General features: G+C 42.8%; 1 protein-coding gene across 2 annotated transcripts; it reads right to left on the bottom strand.

Annotated features, from left to right (window-relative positions):
• Positions 1 to 3,385: 3,385 nt before the first annotated feature.
• Positions 3,386 to 16,598, bottom strand: Rwdd3 (RWD domain containing 3). 2 transcript variants are annotated; one of them, XM_034500342.2, is made up of 5 exons: positions 16,448 to 16,598; positions 6,399 to 6,886; positions 3,956 to 4,071; positions 3,722 to 3,857; positions 3,386 to 3,612 (listed from the first exon to the last, which is right to left on the bottom strand). In XM_034500342.2, exons 1-4 carry the CDS (start codon positions 16,530 to 16,532, stop codon positions 3,734 to 3,736), a joined length of 813 nt encoding a protein of 270 aa, XP_034356233.1. In that variant the 5' UTR covers positions 16,533 to 16,598; the 3' UTR covers positions 3,386 to 3,612; positions 3,722 to 3,733. The 2 variants fall into 2 exon arrangements, with proteins under 2 accessions (XP_034356233.1, XP_034356232.1); XM_034500341.2 differs by having other exon boundaries at positions 3,386 to 3,857.
• Positions 16,599 to 20,081: the final 3,483 nt, after the last annotated feature.

Below are 20,081 nucleotides of genomic sequence, written 5' to 3' on the forward strand. Positions count from 1 at the left end.
AATATGGCAGAATGATTTCACATAGTGTACAGAATTAATATCTATAACCCAGGTCATTTGTAGAAAAGGCAATGTAGTCAAAACCTAATTGGTGAGGGTCGGGGGGAGTGACAAGATAGCTCAGAGGGAAAGATGCTTGTTTGCCAAGCCTGATGGTCTGAGTTCAATCTCCAGGACCCACCAGGTGGAACTGACTCCTGGAAGTTGTCCTCTGACCTCTCTATATGTGCTATGGTGTGCACATATTCACACACACACACATACACACACACGTGCACATATACAAATAAATAAATAAGTAAATGTTTTTAAAACATTTATTTAAAACATTATTAAAAGCAGACTGAGGCATCAAACTACTTGAAATGATGTTTAGGGATACAGTCCAGTGGTAAAGCACTTGTCTTGCCTAGCATGCATGGTGCCCTGGTTCAATTCCCAGCAATGCACTATGTCAATAGCATTACTTACAATGAAGGCTTCTTTACTTTTTTGGAGCACTGGCAGTTTTCAAGCATCAGCCTTTGAAGGTTTTTGGCTGATTGGTTAGTTTGGTTCAGTTTTAAGGACAGCATCAGACCATGAAGCCTGCAATGCAGCCTTATATTGCAGCATGTCAACACACCTCTAAATACCTGGTGTCTGGCTCTCGCTGTGAAAGATGGTATGTTCTTCTTTATATCAGTTTGCAAAGAGCACTAGAAAACGTAGCTACACTCTCTTTCTGGGAATCTGTCTTACTTTAAAATTTTATCAATGTTCTGGCTGTATCATTCATTTTAACATCCCACCAGGGATCCTAGAGAACCTGGTGAACAGGAAGCAGTAGGCATTTTGTACATGTTAGAGAACTCATATTTATAAGAGTGAAGGAGCTAAAAATCAGTATTTAGAAGCCAGCCAGTTAGTGGTTGTTTAAGGGCCCAGTGTTTTGAGGTGTATTTCAGGATATGTCTGTGTGATATATTGTGTGATATACACTGTAGCACACCACACACACACACAAATAAATAAGTATATAATTAAGAAAAATAAAATCAAAGAGACTATTACAGCTTCTTGGTACATAATTTAAAACTTTCTTTTATCCAGGGGCCAAATTTAATTTCTCAAACACTGTCAAAATTTCATGTTCCACTCTGGATTTGAATGTATTCATAAAAACACAAGAAAGTGATAACTAGTACTGTTTGAATAATTTTAACAGGCAGAAACGTAATGAAGTGGGAAGAGTCACTGTTGCCCAAGTTCCTTTTCAGGGTTACGGAGTGGACTGTGAAGACGCAATTTGACAATGTGCCATAGAGCCAGGCACAGGCAGCAGAGAACAGTGACCACGGTGAGGCAGAGGACCAGAGGCTGGACCTCCTGCTGCTGGGGCTAGTCTTGATGACAATGACCTTTAATGTCATTCTATTATAATCCTTCTCCGTTCAGCTCGACCACTACATACAATTCTCAGTTCTCAGTTCTCCCCCATTTTAATTTTCATTAAAGCCACAGTAAATCAAGGCTAAAAACAGCCAGTCCTGAATCTTGAGTCCATTCTTAGTTTGATAACAGACTCTTGGTATCTTCAATTTGTCACATGCATTCTTTAGTCGCATTTGTCAGCTCTTCAAGAAAGAAATAAACATCCTGGCATGTGACTTAAGAAACTGAAACTCAGCCGGGCAGTGGTGGCTCAAGCCTTTAATCCCAGCACTCGGGAGGCAGAGGCAGGTGGATTTCTGAGTTTGAGTCCAGCCTGGTCTACAGAGTGAGTTCCAGGACAGCCAGGGCTACCCAGAGAAATCCTGTCTCGAAAAACCAAAAAAAAAAAAAAAAAAAAAAAAAAAAAAAAAAAAAAGAAAAGAAAAAAAAAGAAAAGAAACTGAAACTCACCTCTGGTTAATAAGATGATCCATTAGATGATCACTGGCTGACCAAAATATAATAACAGTAGGAAGCAGTAAGAAAAGAAAGTAAGACTGTCACATAGAACCACCTGGGTCACAGAACAGCACTGCCAAGAAACATTCCTCATGGTGCTAGGAAGGGGACTCAGTGAGTCACGTGCTTGCTGTGTAAATACAACAGCCTGAACTCAAATCCCTAACACTCATGCAAAAGCCTGGCCCAGTGGCACACATCTGTAACCCCTGGACTGCCTGTGAGACAGGAGGATCCCAAGGGCTTGCTGGTCAGCCAGCTGAGGTAACCAGTGAGCTCCACACTGTGTCAAAAAGAAAGAAGAAGAGCTAGAGAGATGGCTCAGTGGTTAAGAGCAGTGGCTGTTCCTCCAGAGGACCCAGGTTCTAGTCCTAGCACTTGGCTTAGCTGTTCACAAGCATCTGTAACTTCAGTTCCAGAGGCTCTGGCTCCCTCTTTTGGCTTCCTTAGGCAGTGCACATATGTGGAGCACAGGAGAACATCCATACACAAAAAGTAAAATTACATAATTTTTTTAATTAAAAAGAATAAAATAGCAGCCAGGAAGGAGTGGTGACACACACATTTAGAAACAAGTGGATCTATGAGTTTGAGGCCAGTGTGGTCTTCAGAGTAGAGTGAGTTCCAGGACAGCCACAGCTCCACAGAGAAACCCTGTCTCAAAAGCACCAAAAAGAATAAAATATACAACAACTGATGAAGGCATCCAACATTGACCTCTGCCCTCTACATACAAGGGCAAGTATGCGCGCGCACACACACACACACCACACACATACACACATACACACACTCATGCATGAGTGGGCTTGTTGTGCTCAGATCACCCCAACACCAACTACACTGTTAGGGTGGACCTGTCTTCAAAAGGTGCAGGGAGAAGACTCTCCTGGCCTCTCTTTCACATATCAGTCTCTTCCTTTAGAAACCCAGGGAGCTTTAGGGACATAAATATTCTTCTCAAACACAAGGGTCCTCTTACTCTTCATCATAAATTTTAACACAAATAATTATGCTGTGAGTTTATCTCCCCTTGGACAGAATAAGTGCATTTTACTATTATTTGAAAGATTTCACAGTGAAGATTGTAGAGCTATAGTCTGCTGTTTTGTTTTGTTTTATTTTGGTTTTTTTTGCATCCAGAAAACAAGGTTCACTTTGTTGGACACATTTCCCTTGTAAAACCAGAAACTATTCTTTTCAAATATGAATTTCGAGTTGAACTTACTATGCAGTCTTACAGCTAGCAATACTGTGTTCTCTTGGGACACCAGAAAGCAACTGTGTTCTGTAAAACATCTTGGTTTTGTATTTAATCCAACCGCTTATGCAACCACACCAAGAGATGAGTGTTAGATTCTCAACATTCAACTTAAAACATAATAAGCAGAACGGGGAGGAAGCACGCTTAAATGCCAAAACGTAAACATGAAAAAGTAAACATGAAAACAAATCACTTTAAGAAATCATTTAATTACGAGAAAATTAGCCTGAAAATTGCAGACTTTTAAACAAATTGTCCCTAGAAACACAACAGCTCCTTTACCATCGTGGGTTTTTTTTTTTTTTATTTCTCCTCCAGAAATCCCGTCTATTGAACCTCGTCTTTTCTGGCAAACGTTAGAATATATGGGATCTTTTCATGTTTAATATTCTATAAAACAGGACTCGCTTTTCTTCCTGAAATGAGAATGATTTTGCTTCAGAGAAATCTCAGATTGCTCTCTTAGGACTGCTTCAATGAACCCATCCCCAAAGGCAGCAGGCAATCAAAACCAGGCTGTTTTACCAAGGGTTCCTGTCATTCACGGCACTTTACCAGCCCCAGTACACACTCCGAGAAGAGCTCCTGAAGTCCTGCAGCTTTGAATTCCTTTTGTAACTCCTCCAGTGTTGAATACTCTTTGACTTCAAACGCCAGAAACCTGGATTATACGAGAGAGGCTCATGAATATGCGGAGATTTGTCAGAGGATAATTACCCATTCGGTTGCTTTTGCATCTGCAATAGTACTAAATTATACCTTTTGTGTTCCGTTTGTACTTTTGTTTCAGACAGTACACTAATCATTTTCTCTTTGCATTTCTTTCCACTTGAGTCCACATCTACTTTGGAGGTTTTCTGAAGAATCAGGTACTCCTAAACGATAATTGGTACGTTAAAAGCAGAGCAGATGCTAAAAGGCACAGTCCCGTTCTAAAGCGACTATAACCCACAGGCATTCTCCTGCTTGAAGAGCATCCTCAGACTGTAGCAGCGAGAGTTACACTGTGTCTTTACATAGGGGCAGAACCCTGCTCCGGTGGATGCAGGTGTAAAGAGCAATAGAAACAAATCCTTCACCTTTAAGTCTGGACTGGACCACTCCTAGAGTGAGTTACTTAAACCCTCTGTTGTTTAGACCAGCTATTTAAACTAGTTATTTAAGCTGGCTCCTCAAAACTCTCTGTGCCTTAGTCAGCCGGCTCCACACAACTGGACTGATAACAGGATCCACCTGCTGGTGAACCTGGGACAACTGAGTGAAGTCAGACACATAAAGCACCTCTAGAATGACTGACTGCGTTCCAGAGCACAGCACAACCACTCAATAATTGCTATCACCGAGCCGGCTGGGATGGGGCTGTCAGGCGCACTACCTACTGCCTACCTGTAAATGTACTTGCACGTTCCTGATCCTAGTATACAATCTTATAAAAAAATTAACAAATTCATGTAAAAGGACATTTTAGAGAATGTTATTTAAAAAGTATTTCTCTAAATACTAGCAGAATTATAGACATAAAAACATATACATGTTAGTAACTCATGACTCTGCTGGCAAATGCTGCATTTATTCTAATGTGCCTGAGCTGACCAGACAATCAGTGCCTTAGGTAAATGTGAACAAGGAACCGCTTCTCCATTTTTGTCACCTAGTATGTTACTGTAAAGGATCAAAGGTTATAGTACGCACAGATTGCCTCAAAAGCTGTGGTCCCTTGGTTAGGCCCCACTGCAGGCTATCGATTAAATCTGGCTTCGTACCTTACCCATACCAGAAGCCAGCATGGACCTTGTTAAGCAAATGTCAACGGAGGTTGGGGGAAGAAGCCACCTCGGGAAAACTCTAGACTGTTGTTATCCTTCAACGCTTTAGGATTACAGGTTGTTCGTGCTAAATCTGTTTTCAGTAAAATCCTCTGTAACGGTGCCTGACCCACTCCGACAATGTAAAACTTATTAAGTGATCTGCAGCTCTGTTAAAATTTAAGACATAATAAGCAGGTGTCTGGCTCCTCATAAAACAGGCTAGTGGGGCTTCAAGATGAACGCCTGGGAGCCTGAAGATGATGGCTTGGAAGGCAGCTGCCGGGAGAAGTCAGGTGGAAAGAAGTCGGGCGGAGGTGACATGCTGACAGTCCCTCCGACCCTGCTTCCTCTGAGGCTGGCTCTCAGCTGTAAAGGACAAGCATTCCTCTCAGGCACTACAGGTACAACACTGAAGTGTAAGGATGCACTTTTAAGTGCCTGCATGTTAGGAATTTTGCGGACTACTTACAAATACTCCTTGCTGTGCTGAGCTATGGAAAAAATTAATATGTACAAGCTTTTTGTTCTCGTGTATACAGATGGGGCTTATCATTAATATGAAACAAATACATGGCCTCGGACTTTTTCAGACACTGGCGCTGGTGCTGGAGAAAGAACTCGGCGGTTAAGAGTACTCTGTGCTCTTTCAGAGGGCCTAGGTTTGATTCCCAATACCCAAATGGCAGCTAATAGCTGTCTGTGACTCAAGTTCCCAGTGATCCAACGCCCTCTTTTGGCTGTCTTGGGCACTGCACATACATGGTGCACAGACATACATGCAAGCAAAACACACACATATATATATATATATATATATATATATATATATATATATATATATTTAAAAATGAAAATGAAACTCTCATTTCATTGAGTGGCATAATTTTTACATTACATTATACATCTTATGCTACCCCTTGGCCTTGCAAGTTTATAGCTGCTGTTAGGGACAGGATATTCTTTTTTCTTTCTTTCTTTTTTTTTTTTTAAAGAACTGGGGAAAGACGGAGTTGGGGGTGCCTAGAGAGATGGCTCAGTGGTTGAGAACACGGTTGCTCTTCCAGAGGACATGTTTGACACCCACTTCTCACTTAGCAGCTCACAGGCACCTGTAGCTTCAGTCCCAGGAGATTTAACACCCTCCTCCAGCCTCTGTGCACGCCAGAGGCTTTTCTAAACACACAAGGTGCACAGACACATGCAGACAAAATACCCATACACATAAGATAAACAAATATTAAATAGAGAAAAAACCAAAGTACCATTTACCATGATGATAAATAACTCAGAAGCACCATGCTTCGACTATCCTGCTGATACAAAACACACTTAAAACTACACCATGTTTAACAGAAAGCGAGCAGATTCATATTCAAAATGGAGTTTTCCAGCACCTTGATGTTGTTTCTGTCTCCTTGTAGTAAAATCAGTATTAATTTACCCATGAACATCAGTCTTCCTGTCAGCCTTAACACTGAAGCCCACTTCTCCACAGCTTTGACATATTTAGTCCTCGCTCTCATGTGATCTAAATGCAAAAGAGTCATCCAGAGTCCATGGTCCACAGCCGTGCTTTCTGGCAAAGTACACTTCTCACCGCTGCTTGCGGTCTCCGGCTGGCTGAGGACCTGTCTGAGATTCTGCTGAATCCAAAGAACCAGCTCGTGAACCATCGGTTCTGACAAAAGCTTCCTGGCTTCTCCAAGTAACTTCTCCTTCACGGTAGCACACTGGGCCCTGGTCAGATGTTCCGAGTTAACCGAGATGCCGGGTAGACACAAAGGGTAACCGGCTGGTAAGTGGAATGCCAGCTCTAAGGGCACATCCTCACCCACAAGTCCTTCAGCTGTTGTGTGAATTCTGAACACAGCCCCATCTGTCTCTGGAAGACATCCAAAGATAATCATTAGCTCTACATAACTCAATCTCACTGGAATACTAGTCAGTTAAAATTTTCCCTTTCAAACTCAATTTATTTCTCATAAGAAAACTCTGAGTTTATTTTATAAAGAGACACACAATGCAAAGAAGGCCATGATTTACAGGTCATTTCCTCCTGGCCATAAATACACATGAACAGCACCACGCAAACGTACTTGCAATTCGCTGTATCAACCATTTTTATGAAATTATCAAAAAAGGCTATTTTGGATCATACAATTTCCTTCCATATTTCACTGGTATTACGAAACTCACGAATCAGCTCTTCTTATAGGTGTTCAACAGAGCAGCAACATGTATAGGGAAGGTGTAAGGAGTCTGCTCCAAGTTACTTATGGTGAGTCACATGGAACCTGGGTGGTGGCAGGGTCATGTGACCCCTGATGACCTACTGTGATACTTAAAGTGATGGACCTACTCTTCTGATTCAAATGCACTGACATCAGTGTAGCATGAAGGCAGCAGGGTGAACAGACACCGAGCAGACATCCGTCCAGCCTCCACTGGCTAGCAGAGGCGGAGCGCGCTTAGGAGACCAGATGAAATATTCTGCTCTTCCAGACGTGCTTGGCTTCCCGCTCTGATGTGTTCCACATCACTTCACCCCACTTTCCAAAAAGTTGATAAAATGTCAGGCTAATCCATTCTGCAGGGGGCAGAAGCACCCTGATCAGAGGGTAGAGAAGGGAGCCGGGTCCAGACACAGGGCTGTGCCGCGAGCCTGCCTCTCTTCCTTCTTTCTCTGTGCCCCTGTTCTGTTTCTCAACACAGAAGCAGCCAGATCCTACACCTGGATGGCTGCCTCAACAATGGAGACCCAAACACATCCTCTATGTTAAAGAACCTAACAGAACACTGAAACTGCTTCTTAGCCATCTGATCCCAATGGTGTATAAAAGCTGTTGTTACACAAATCCACACAGGACCAAGCACGTCTGCTACAGAGGTTTTCTTTAATGGATGTCAGTACCAGCTGGCAGGAACTACTATTTTCAGACCCCATCCAGAATCAGAGGCAGTAACTTTTCCAAAGACCATATAATCTTTTCTTTTACATATGTAATGTATATACTATTTTTAAAAACTTTTCTAAACGTAACAGCATGTATGCTTCTAAAAGCTCTCACATGCTTCAAGTCTCTTGGTTCCTCCTCCCTTCTTCTACTAACATACTGTCATCATTACATCATTATTATTGGTGGGGGGCGGCTGGGGGAAGGGTCAGAGGACAACTTAGCAAAACAGTTCTGCCTCATCATCTTGGAGGATTCTGGAACTGTCAGACCCATATGCAAGCACCTCCACCCACGGAAACATCTCACCAGCTCCAAGTCTCTCCTTTCTTTCACTGAGTTCATCTTTTTAATGGTATATTTTTACTGTCAGAGTAGGCTCCCATAATATCAGTTCAGTTAATATATTTTGCTATGTAGGGCTTTTATGGGCCTGTAAACAACACAGGATCACCAGGCAGAATAAACTTGTCAGCAATCATGCGGCGAGCCTGCATTCTCTCTCAACGAGGGGGTGGAATCTTTAACCTTCAATCATGCATCATTCTACAAGCATACATTGGATACATGCCGACACCATGCACTGTGCTGTTTGGAAAAGAAAGGGTAAAACACAGATCTGTCACAATGGCTCAGTCCAGGGTGGACACAGATCTTCCTGAACGCCTATTCTACACCTGCAAAGTCTTCTTAGAGATACATGAACATAAAGTTTCTTTCTTTTTGGGGGGTATATATGTGTGTGTGTAACAGAGAGAATGACAGACACACACAGAGAGAGAGAGAGAGAGAGAGAGAGAGAGAGAGAGAGAGAGAGAGAGAGAGAGAGAGACTGACTCTACATAGTCCTGGCTGGCCTGAGGCTTACTATATAAACCAAGTTGCGTTCCAAATACTGAAATTAATGGCACGTACTACCACATCCAGTTTTAGGTGGGGGAGGGGAGGGGAGGGGGAAAGAGATTTATTTCCCCATGACTCTCAGTGTCTGTGGTGCTTTCCTCTGGGTCAGAAAACAGACCAACACAATATACATAGCATATTCTTTTAAGACCAAAAGTTGAAAAAAATTTCAGCAACTTTCATAAGACTGGAAGGTCTATCTTTCTACTAAATGTACTTACCAGATACACAGAAACATTAAAATTATACACATTTATGTAGTGTTTATCATGATATCTTGATATCCTGTAATGTTTAAATCAAGGTAAACTTACTGATCTCCTGAAGACTGTGGGGTCAGTCCCTTTTGACTCTTTGTCCAATTGTGAGGTCAATGTCCCTCACTGTGACAAAGACCCTTGGTGACAGTGACTATGAATGTACACCCACCCGCACACTACCTTGTGCATTACAGTTTGGATGTAAATTGCCCGCTACAAGTTCATCTGTTTGCACACTTGGTCTCCGGTGGGTGGTGCTGTTCTGGAAGGTTGTAGGACTTTAGAAATATGGCCCCTGCTGGAAGAACTGGGTCTCTGTGAAGTGGACCTTCAAGTTTATCATCTGGCCATACTTCCTGTGTAGTTTCTGCCCTAGTCTCTCAGAAGTCATCTAGGGAAGGTTAAAACATGCAAATGAGTTTTCTGGAAATAGCCACCGTTTTGCATGACCTGTGATGGGTGAGCTCTGAGATGCAGGGTCCTTAGAGACTTCATCCCAGGGTTGCTTCTTGCTGATGCTATGCCTTTCCTGTCACTATTACATAGTCTAATGTTTCCTGGGCATCAACCCATCCCATTGGGCAAATTTCCTACAGAGCAACATGAAGATATACTCTCATATAGTAACACTGTATAGACAAATTGATGGTTTCAGGATTTCTGATAATGATTCTATAGAACTCTTAAATTGATATAAGTAATCTCAAGCCTCATATAGAATAAAACTGCAAATAGAACTCTGTCAACCTTCACATGTCATAGGCTAATTGCACTAGGATAAGCAGGCTTGGAACAAATTTGTGATCAAAGAAAAACATTCATTCTAGGTCAGGTCCAAGGATAAAGCACAGGTGTGCACATGATAAAAACATACTCATGTGAAACTGTTGCTGTGAACTTATAATGAGCTTATAGAATGAAACACTGCTTTGAACTTACTATCAACAACATTCTGTAACTCCCCTTTTCTGCAACATTTTATCTATGAGGTCATTTTATAAAGAACTTTTGTCTAAGAAGGTATAAATTGCCAGATAGAAGAAATAAAAGTTTGGCATTTGAAGCTCTGCTCCATCCACCAAATGTATATATGTGGCATTTGGGACTCAGCCCTACCCACCAAATGTGTATGTCTGACTGTCTATATGTACATACATACATACATACATGTGTAGGTATACGTGTATGTATGTAAGTATGCATGAACACTTGTGGAACTGTTGAAGCGGGTGGTCAGGCCTGGCCAAAGTGTGTGTTTATGTATATGATTGAATTCTCCCTTTCTTCCTCTTCTTTTCTCTCTGGCTCACAAAGAGTTAACGAACTCCAAGCCTCTCTCCTGGCCAGCGAGGGGCCCTTGAGCCAAAGAGAAACTATTTTTTTTTTCTTAATCCCCTCCTGCTAACAACAAGTGTTAATTACCAGAAGCCAGAAGCTTTGGGCCTTAGAATAGCAAAGAGTTAAAGGAAGAGAAACCTTTGCCCCCCATAAAGGCCAATGCCACCCATCACTGCCTACCTCAGTCTACCTGGATGCCTGACTGATCACCAGCACTAATCCACCTAGATACAAGAAAAACAGCCTCTGTCTTCTGCTGCCACAGGAGCGGCCACTCTTTGCCACCATGATGAACTCTACTCTTACTATAGACAGAATAGACCCTTGCTCCCTCCCGTTTTCTTGTGCGGTGTTTGCTCACAGTTTACCATGAGATGTGAAACTAGAATATGCAACACACCCAACATGCTGGAGGTTCAGGGAGCAGTACCATCCATCACCACTTGGGGGTGCTGCCTCTTTCTTGCTGAAGTCAATGACCTGCTCAATTTTCCAGTGCCGACCCAGTCTGGGGTAGGCTTCCCTCAATTATACTTAACCCAAACTAACTTTTCTCTACCTCTGAAGCATCCCAATTTTGTTTTTAAAGAATAATATCGCCTTCCCCAAATGGAGAAGGGTTTAATAATAATCATGTTTTATAGCTATACAGGTCTTAAGTTTATGCTATTGGCTTATAACCATGAATGACATAACTATGGAAGTCCTTGAGACCCGTGCTAGGTTAAGTAACAGACCTATGAATGTATGCACCTGTTCCTCTGAACCTGAGTATACTTGCATGCATGCCAAAGGTCTTGGCAGACCTGAGTAAGGATGTTGACATGGGGAAATTGCCCTGAATTACTAAAAAAAATAAAAAATAAAATACCATCCTCTGTCCTGATGGGGTGGGGGACAGGTGGAGATGTAGATTTTATCAGAAAAGAAGAAAATCCATTGATTCATGAAGCTCTACTTTGGAATCTGATGATAGAGGAAGAGGCCCCTCAGTGATGGGTACAGGTACACAGCAAGAGCTAAGGCAGGCAAACGGACTCCCCAGGGGCCTGGAGGGAGCAAAGAGCATCCCTTCCAACAATCTGATTTCACCTGGGTGAAAACTGACTTTGGACTTCTGACCTTCACAACTTCAGTACATTGAAGATGTGTTGTTTTAAGCCACCCACATGTGAGGACTGGATGCAGCAGTCACAGGTAGTTACTGTGATAACCCGTTACTCTGCTACATAAAGATCCAGCATGTTCCACCCCAGTGCAATGCACGAACTGAAGAACAGTCCAGGGAAAGCTGTAGGAGTCCAGGCAAATCTTTACCAGGTTTCCTTTGTCTTCCTTCTTGTCTTCTTCCTCCCCCTCCTCCTCTTCCCCTCCTCTTCTTTTTCTTTTTCTCCTCCTCCTCCCCCTTCTTCCTCTTCTTCTTCCTCTTCTCCACCTCTTCTCCTTCTTCTTTCTAGTTTATCAAGACAGGGTTTCTCTGTGTGGCTCTGGCTGTTCTGAAACTCACTCTGTAGACCAGGCTGGCCTCGAACTCACAGATCTACCTCCCTCTTAGTCTACCACATTTTTGAGAAGAATGAGTATACAGAGTGTTTTCCACATGACCTTGACTCACTTAGGTTCCTCTGGAATTTTCCGATATTTTTATGTTATGTTTCCTTAGCAACCCCTCACCCCCTCCTCACTCCCCTGGCTTGTGGTTTTCCCCTTTTAAAAAAGCCCCTCAACCAGCCGGTCTTTGCCAATTCAGCTCCTGCGTGGGCAAACAAATTGACCATTAGCCGGCTAACTCTCCTGAATAAAGCCTCTGCTGTTTGCATACAGATTCGGTGTCTTGTGAGTTTTTGGGTGGCCGTGACTTCCTGAGACTTGAGTGAGGGTCTCCCCATAGAGGGGGTCTTCACTTTGAGGTTATTTAAAGTTATTAACAGCTTAGCAAGAGAATGGCTACAGAAATCACTGTTAATTGTACATCTGATGTTACTCTTCGCCCCATCCCCCACACCAGGACAGCTATTAACTCACAAACACCATTATCAATACACCTCCATCCTAAAAAGCTCATGCTTGCCCTACCAAAGTAAAACTCCCAAAAGACCCAAGTCTTATTTAGGTCCAAGACTAGGCACCTTCGCCTCTACCAAAAGATGCAGGGTTTGCCTTCTAGATCGTGTTCCACATTAACTATGTGCACAAGTCATTCTGCCTTGGAACAATATTGATATTACAACTACAACTCAAACTGAAAGAGACGCAAATCTTACTCTTCCTGGCCCACACACACACACAGAACTTAGAAAGCAGAGGCAGGAGGATTTAGAGTTCCTCTAGATCCAATAGATTCTGTATTAAAACAACCAAACCTTAACCTTTCCTGAAGACACTTGAAAGAAATCATATTCCTAACATGGCAGATGACAGAAGTTCAAATAAAGAAACTGAATTAGACTCTGGATTCCGCTCTAATTCTGTTTTAAAACTTTCTCCCTACCTCATCCCTACAACACATGGTAGATACTCCCATCACAGTGGTACTGGGAAAGTAAACAAAAATCTATGAGAAGGAGGTCTTTAGGACGTGTTTAGCATGCACGGAGAAACCATTTGCATAACATAGCTAACTCATGTTCTCTGTACTTGCTTTATTTTGCCCAGGTTTTACACATCCTCAAAGCCTTTGCACACAAAAGCACTCAAAAGCCTCCCGCACACTCCTCATGCTTCATGAGAGCAAGATTTTCTTTGCTCCTACTCCCAGGCTGCTCACCCCAAATATGCTTACATGAATGCTTGCTTTATGCTAAAAATATGGTGTTTACATTATTCGTAACCCTAAAAATTTGGCACACACAGTGTCTCTGGATTTTCACATGCTGTAATCATCCTTAGAGAAGGAAACAAAACAACTGAAAAGAATGAAAGGCAAAGGTGGCGATCTCATTCTTTCAAAATAAAGTCTAAGACTGTGAGGATTTTAGAGAGGTGAGCTCAACCAGGACCATCAGCAAATTACGTCAGTGTGTTACCATAATGGTTTTGCAAGAGGGTGGAATCCAATCTGAACAACAGGGTTAATAAAACACAAAACCCACTGGGAAGCTATTGGCAGCCTTGTGTGTGGTGCCATTAGGCTGTTCTGCGATTCCTCTCTTTTGCAACTTTTAATCCTATGAGATAGTTTCCAAACTGCAACTCCATTAATAATGGGCATTGACCACAGCAATATACTCTCCATGATCCCACCAGGAAAGCGGACAACACCATCAGAATGGACCACACACATGTATGCTTGAAGGGGAATATTCCCCTCCCACCACCAACTGGATTGTTCTGAATATAAGCCAGATTCCACCCATCCTATTATTCTGGATGCTCAAACTGTTTTTTTGTTGTTGTTGTTGTTTTTGTTTTTGTTTTTGTTTTCTCAGCACAGGGATTGTTTTCCTGTAAGATCTTTTCCTGCTACAGAGGAATGGGGACACGGTGCCAAGCCCAACCCTGCGGAGCTTGGAGGTTATTTAATCTATGTGATCATCAGTGATCTTCAATGCAAAATAAAGCTAAGAACGCCTCTCATCAAGACCCACATGAAGATCTAGAGGTGCCCACACCAAACCTGGCACCTGGACTGACTCGTGGGATGGAGAAGAACAGAATATCCTTGATTTGGCTTCCCACAGCTGTAAATATGGAGTTTACATAATTTGCAGCCCTAAGAGATTGTTACACATAGTGCCTCTTCCTTTGAACTTCCTCTAGCATCTGAGTGGCCAGGATGTAGATTCCCTCAAATTCTTAACATAAATTACGCCCCACTAAACTGAACCAACCCATTTGTTTAAGCCTTTTCAGCTCAGGGCCTTAAGAGCTGGCCCATAGGGTCAGTCCGGGCCTTCCCGTCTTACAGAGAAATGCAGGCTCTCTGCAATAGTCTTCTAATCCCACTGAAGACAGGAGACACTTATTTGGCGGAGGCCAGGAAAGAAATGATGGGGTACAGAGTGACACCCTGAAACCCAAACTGCCACTGGCAGTGAGGGTGGTGGCCACGCAGCCTGCTACACTTGGTCTGCTCTGATGACGTCTTCACCTCATTAACAGTTCCCAACTGTGAGTGTCAGACGTTCCTGTTTCAATTGCTGAACTGTCCTACTCTCCAATGAACCTTCTAGAAACAAAATGTCCAAAGTTGTTACACTGAATTCCTTTATAATTCAATTACTTATTGATGCCAGAACACTGAATTAAATTAATTAGGAGGCATGACTTGAAGTCATGCTCAATTTAAAAGCAGATAAAGGGCCGCAGTGTTCTCAGTATTTAGACACCTCTCTCTCTCTCTCTCTCTCTCTCTCTCTCTCTCTCTCTCTCTCTCTGTCTCTCTCTCTCTCTCTCCCCTTCTTTTTTGGGGGCTTCTCTGACCTATCAACAGTATCTAACAGTCAACCATGTTTTAATGCAAACCACCATGTTTTTTAAAATGTCATGGGACATCCATCACAGGTTCACTTCTCCCAGATATTGGCAAGTAAGCCATGATACAAGCAAGAACTCGGAGATGCGAATGATCCCTCTAAATATCCGCCTCAGGCAGAAGCAATTATCAATAGAGAGAACTGTGGAGCCGGTGGAGATGCTAACCAATTAGGATGCTACCCAGTCAGACGAGGGTGGCAAATCCCTACAGTAAATCCTTTCACAGGGGTCTTAAGGAAGTTTCAGAAAGATACAAGACAGGTCTAGGCACTAAAGAAGAGCACTGCCATGTTTTTCTAGAAAGTTCACATCACCTGAAACATCACAGAGCACCAAGAAGGTCTATAGATGGGCACATGTAAGAAGGCATAAAAGAGAGTGGTCAACTCCCAGGGTCACTGACTTACCATATGGAAACCCGATGCCCTCCTAATCATAGCTGTAGCTTCCTTAGGTCTAGTACATCTCACACTGTCTTCATAGAGGTAAGCTAGAGGTAAGCCAATTTAGGGCCAGAAAGGCCATTTCAATAGTAGTTACACTGTAATAGTAGAGGGATGACTCCTATGGACCTCAAAATGTACATATTTGACAGCCCAGGGGAAAGCCAGGATGATCTGCACCAGCACACTTTCCCAAAAGTAGAAAATTGGGGGCACTTAGTGGTTAAGAGCATTGACTGTTCTTCTGGAGGCCCTGGGTTCAGTTCTCAGCACCTATAAAGCAAGGCTCACAAACTCCTATCCCCTGAACGGCCTCTTCTGGACTCCTTGTGCAAGGGGCACACTCATTGTACAGGTATATACAGGCAGGCAAAACACTCATACATACGCAAAAAAAAAAAAAAAAAAAAAAAAAAAAAAAAAAAAAAAAAAAAAAAAAAAAAAAAAAAAACTTTAAATGTAAAAGTGTGTGAGTGGAAAGGCTGGGTTCCTTAAGGGAAGGAAAGAATGAAATTTTAGCTTTTAAAAAAAATTAATAATAGTAGCTTCACAGATTGTAAACTCCAAGAGAAAGAGGCTCAGTGCCCTGCCTATGTTAGAAGAGAAAGCACCCATGAATGCGAGCTGTATGGTTCTGCGTCCAGCAGAAATCTGGAATTGGCTGCCACTTTTAAGCAGCCTGAAAAACGTAAAAATAAAAATACTTTAAATACAACAATAATGATAATAATAACTCTGGAGAATTCAAACTTTCACCCAACCTAACAAGCATTTCCTGACTGCCTTCCACGTGGCTGACAACCAAGTACAGCGTACTGTTGTCAAGGACGTAATGCACAAATGCTTATGAGGGCACGGACTATTTGGGGAAGCTGGGTTTCCTGAGGAGGGCAGTGCGCACCGTTTAGTTGCGGGAGAGCACAGGGGAGGAAAAGAGCGAGCTCAGGGGAGGGCACTGCGAGCACAGGCCAACCCCCCCCCAAGTCCCCTCCCACTCTGCCCAGGGCCACAAGACACCGGGTCCCCCGGCTCCCCGCTGGGGCCTCAGGGTGAGTGGCGTGGTATTCACCTGAACAGCTCAACATCTCCCACTCGTGTGGCCCGCAGAAGATCGCGGCCAGCGCCGAGAGCTCCTGCCGCACCTCTTCCGCCATATCCGCGCGACCAGAACCCGAAGCCGCTTCCGCCGCCTCCCGGAGCACAGCTCGCCTACGGCCACTGGGGGGCGCCCCGGCCTCACAGCCCGGCAGGCGCGGAGCCCGGGGCGGGGGAGCGGGGAAAGTGGGCGTGTTGATAGGCGTGGCAAATGTCTAAAAGCCCCGCCCAGGCCCTTCTGCTCGCTTACTACAATAGGATGTTCCTTCACTCCCAGAGTTTTGCCCCTGTAGTTTTCTAGAGCTGAGAGAGACCTGTAAAGCCCCAAAGATCCCTACAAGAATACCCAGGCTGTGAACCCACCGTGCTTCACCTAATATACTAGGCTGGCAGGAGATGGAGAGAGTAAAAGAAACCTAAACAAACAAGAATCTTCATGTCCTGAGATCCCACAGTGAGCAAAACACAAATTCCACGTCCTCATGTTGCTGTCAGTGACCCTCGCGGTCAGGATATTTCAGAAAAGAAAATGGTAATGACCTCCAGGATACTGACCTGGTCACTAGCCCTGGGATCACAGACAAGGTCTAGACTCCTGGGCCTCTTTCCTGTCAAAGGTGTATAAGAGGGAAGACTGAGATGAGACCCCTTAGCTAGGAGGATAGGGTTCAAAGCCATAAACTAGCTTTACAGTGGTTTGGTCTGGTCTGGTCTGGTCTGGTCTGGTCTGGTCTGGTCCTGTCCGGTCTGGTCCGGTCCGGTTCGGTTCCAGTGATCTTCGATGCATACAACATAATGCATCTATTACCACTGTGACCCCTGAAGCTTAATGGTGAAAACACCATCTTTGAACCTTGACCTAGACTTCCAAACACTTGCAGTAACTATGGGATAACAAAATGAGGAATGTATCGTGTTTCAACCAAGACTTTAAATAAGCAAAATTAATTTGTGGTAAGTAGTTCTGCCTAGGTGTGTTTGACTTGTTCCTCCCCCCGCACCCCACCCCCCAAAAAAACCAATAAAAGTTTTAAATTCTGCAATTTCCAGAAGCCCTTCGGTTTGCTCAGGTAGGTTCCATGCCTCTGGTTTGTATCAGAAATAACATTCTGTGAGTACATCAAAGAATTTAAGTAGGTCTTCAGTGACTCTTTCACTGACTTCTACAAGTCAGAATAATTTTACCTGACCCATGTTACTATCCCAATCATCATTTCTATTGCTAATGGGGGAATCTGAAAAAGAGAGAGAAATTGGCTTTCAAGAAGAGAAAGAAAATCTGACAAGATAAACAAGAAAAGCTGTCCCAGGGATGCCCTGAGACTTAAGTGACCCCAGGCAATTAGGGACCATGCTGTGCACATAATTAGAAAGATAAAGGTTTATTTAAACACATAATCATCTATAATGTGGCCAATTTGTATTAGAAGAAAGAAAAAATATTTCCTTTGAGTTATTTCCAAAATAGCAGTTCAAGCAAGTTCAGTGGGTTCATAATTAACTGTTAGAGAGATTTGGGGAAAGATTACACTTTTTGATTTACAATATCACTCTGTTATTCAATTTTAGTTTAAAGTCCAGTGTTACTGCTAAAAGTAATGGAAAAATATTAATTTGGTTATTTGGCGTATTTGTTAAGATGGTTCACACAATAATGGAATAGCCCTCATCCTGTTTTTAATTTTTCAAATTCAATGTGTGATGTGAACGAAATAACACGAACAGCATGATTCCAGTTGTCAGCAGGATTAGGAGCCTGCTGTCAGCAAGGGGTCCATGGAAATTGATGTAAAAGTACAGCCATCTGTTATCATACTTAGAATTTTCTGGTCAGTGGGTTTCTTCTTTGCTTTCCTTTCTCCGTTGATTCCGTAACCTGCTTTCCATACTTCATTTAGCATGTTTAAATAAAAAGTCGATGTGAATGTCGTTTAAATTGACACTACCCCGAGACACTGAAGTCCCTCGAATACGTTTCTTGCACTCTGACATTTAGAAGTAATCATCACAGAGGCAGCCTAACGTCTGCTTGGCATTTCTCGCACAAGGAAAATAGCAGGTACATGGCAGATGTCTGAAGCTACCACACAGCAATCGTTTTTCTTGTAATAAAATTTCTTCTAGTCAGCGGCTACTGAAATTCTAGATATTTAAATGTGAAGTGCGTGTCTGCATTGAGAGTATTAGCCACCTGAACCCCCACTCCCACAAATACACACACCAGTGTGTGATTTGCTAAAACAATACTATCTTTCCATGCACTTTTCCCAAAGAGTAGTGTCCCCAAGACTCGAATGGGAAAGAACTTGTATCCTCTCACCCCAAGTTAAAACCACTAATCCCAGAAGTCAGTGTGAACAGGTAGTTCTTTTAATTTTCCCAGAACAGCTCTACTGACTGTCTCAAGAGGAATATATAAACTTAAATACTTGAGTCTAAAATCCTAAGTCAAAACCCACTGGCAGAAGCAAACAAGACCCAATTTGAAGAGATTAGGAAAGGTGAACTGTTAGTATCCCAAGAAAAGCTGAGTGGGTTTAATAAGAAAAATGATGATCTGAAAAACGTTTAAAAAAAATACTTTCAAAAATGGCTAGGCTGGGGACGAAGCTCGGTGGTGGAGCACCTGGGCTACTCAAGGTCCACAAGATTGAACTCCAGCTCCTAAAATGATGAAGAGGGACATTAAAGGCTAGCTTCCTACGTAGCGCTAACTGGGAGAAGCCATGCCACTGTGTGTGTCTAAGAGTCTCTGTGCTAGCTCGGGTCTCTTCATGTTCTTGGACTCTGACTGTTGAGACAGAGACAAAGCAAGATGTCCTTGCTTTCACACACTCCAATCTTCCATCTAGATAAGGAAATACAATCTGCTGTAATCATGAACTTTCTCACCATGTTGTAGGTACAAGAATTACCACATTTTGTTAACCAAGGTGAAGTTCAAGGTCCTGACATGGTTGAAGGCAGCGGGGATAAAACATAGTACCATGTTATTGCCCACAGCTTGCCCAGAGGAAGAACAATTTGCTAAGACTCAAGAATGTCACAGGCTTCCAAAGGGTACGAATGGGTGCGATTAACTGACCACAGATCTTCCTGTTCTGTTACAGAGTCAAAGTTGCGAAATTATCTTTCACCATGATGTCAAAATAAAAACAACTCAATTGCATGAGAATTTGGCCCATATTTCTGTTTTGGGTCAAGATATGCCGGCACCGTGTCCAGATAATCTGTATTTGCTCCAGTACATCTGTAGCTGTCTGTCTGTCTGCTTGGCTCCTAAAGACAAACAGCATCAAACCAGTTCCAGTTTGCTTTGTGGGAAGCTGCCCCGGGCAATGTCCACTGACAGGTCAACGCTTATCAGTGTTATCCAAACAACTAATAGTCATTGTTAGAGTTTTAAGGTCTGTCTAATTAAAGTAATACCTAATGTTTAATTCTGGTTGCTGCAGCCAATATATTCTTTTTAGTCATTATATTTTCTCATAGCCTATGACTAGGAGAGCCAGTTTTTATTACCTGAAGGAACTATAAATATGCAAATACGGCTGTTTTGGAAAGACAGTGAAATGGAGGGAGATAAAGGGAGGCCCCAGAGCAGAGTG

Source organism: Arvicanthis niloticus, chromosome 4 (assembly GCF_011762505.2).
Source record: "Arvicanthis niloticus isolate mArvNil1 chromosome 4, mArvNil1.pat.X, whole genome shotgun sequence".
Taxonomy (NCBI): domain Eukaryota; kingdom Metazoa; phylum Chordata; class Mammalia; order Rodentia; family Muridae; genus Arvicanthis; species Arvicanthis niloticus.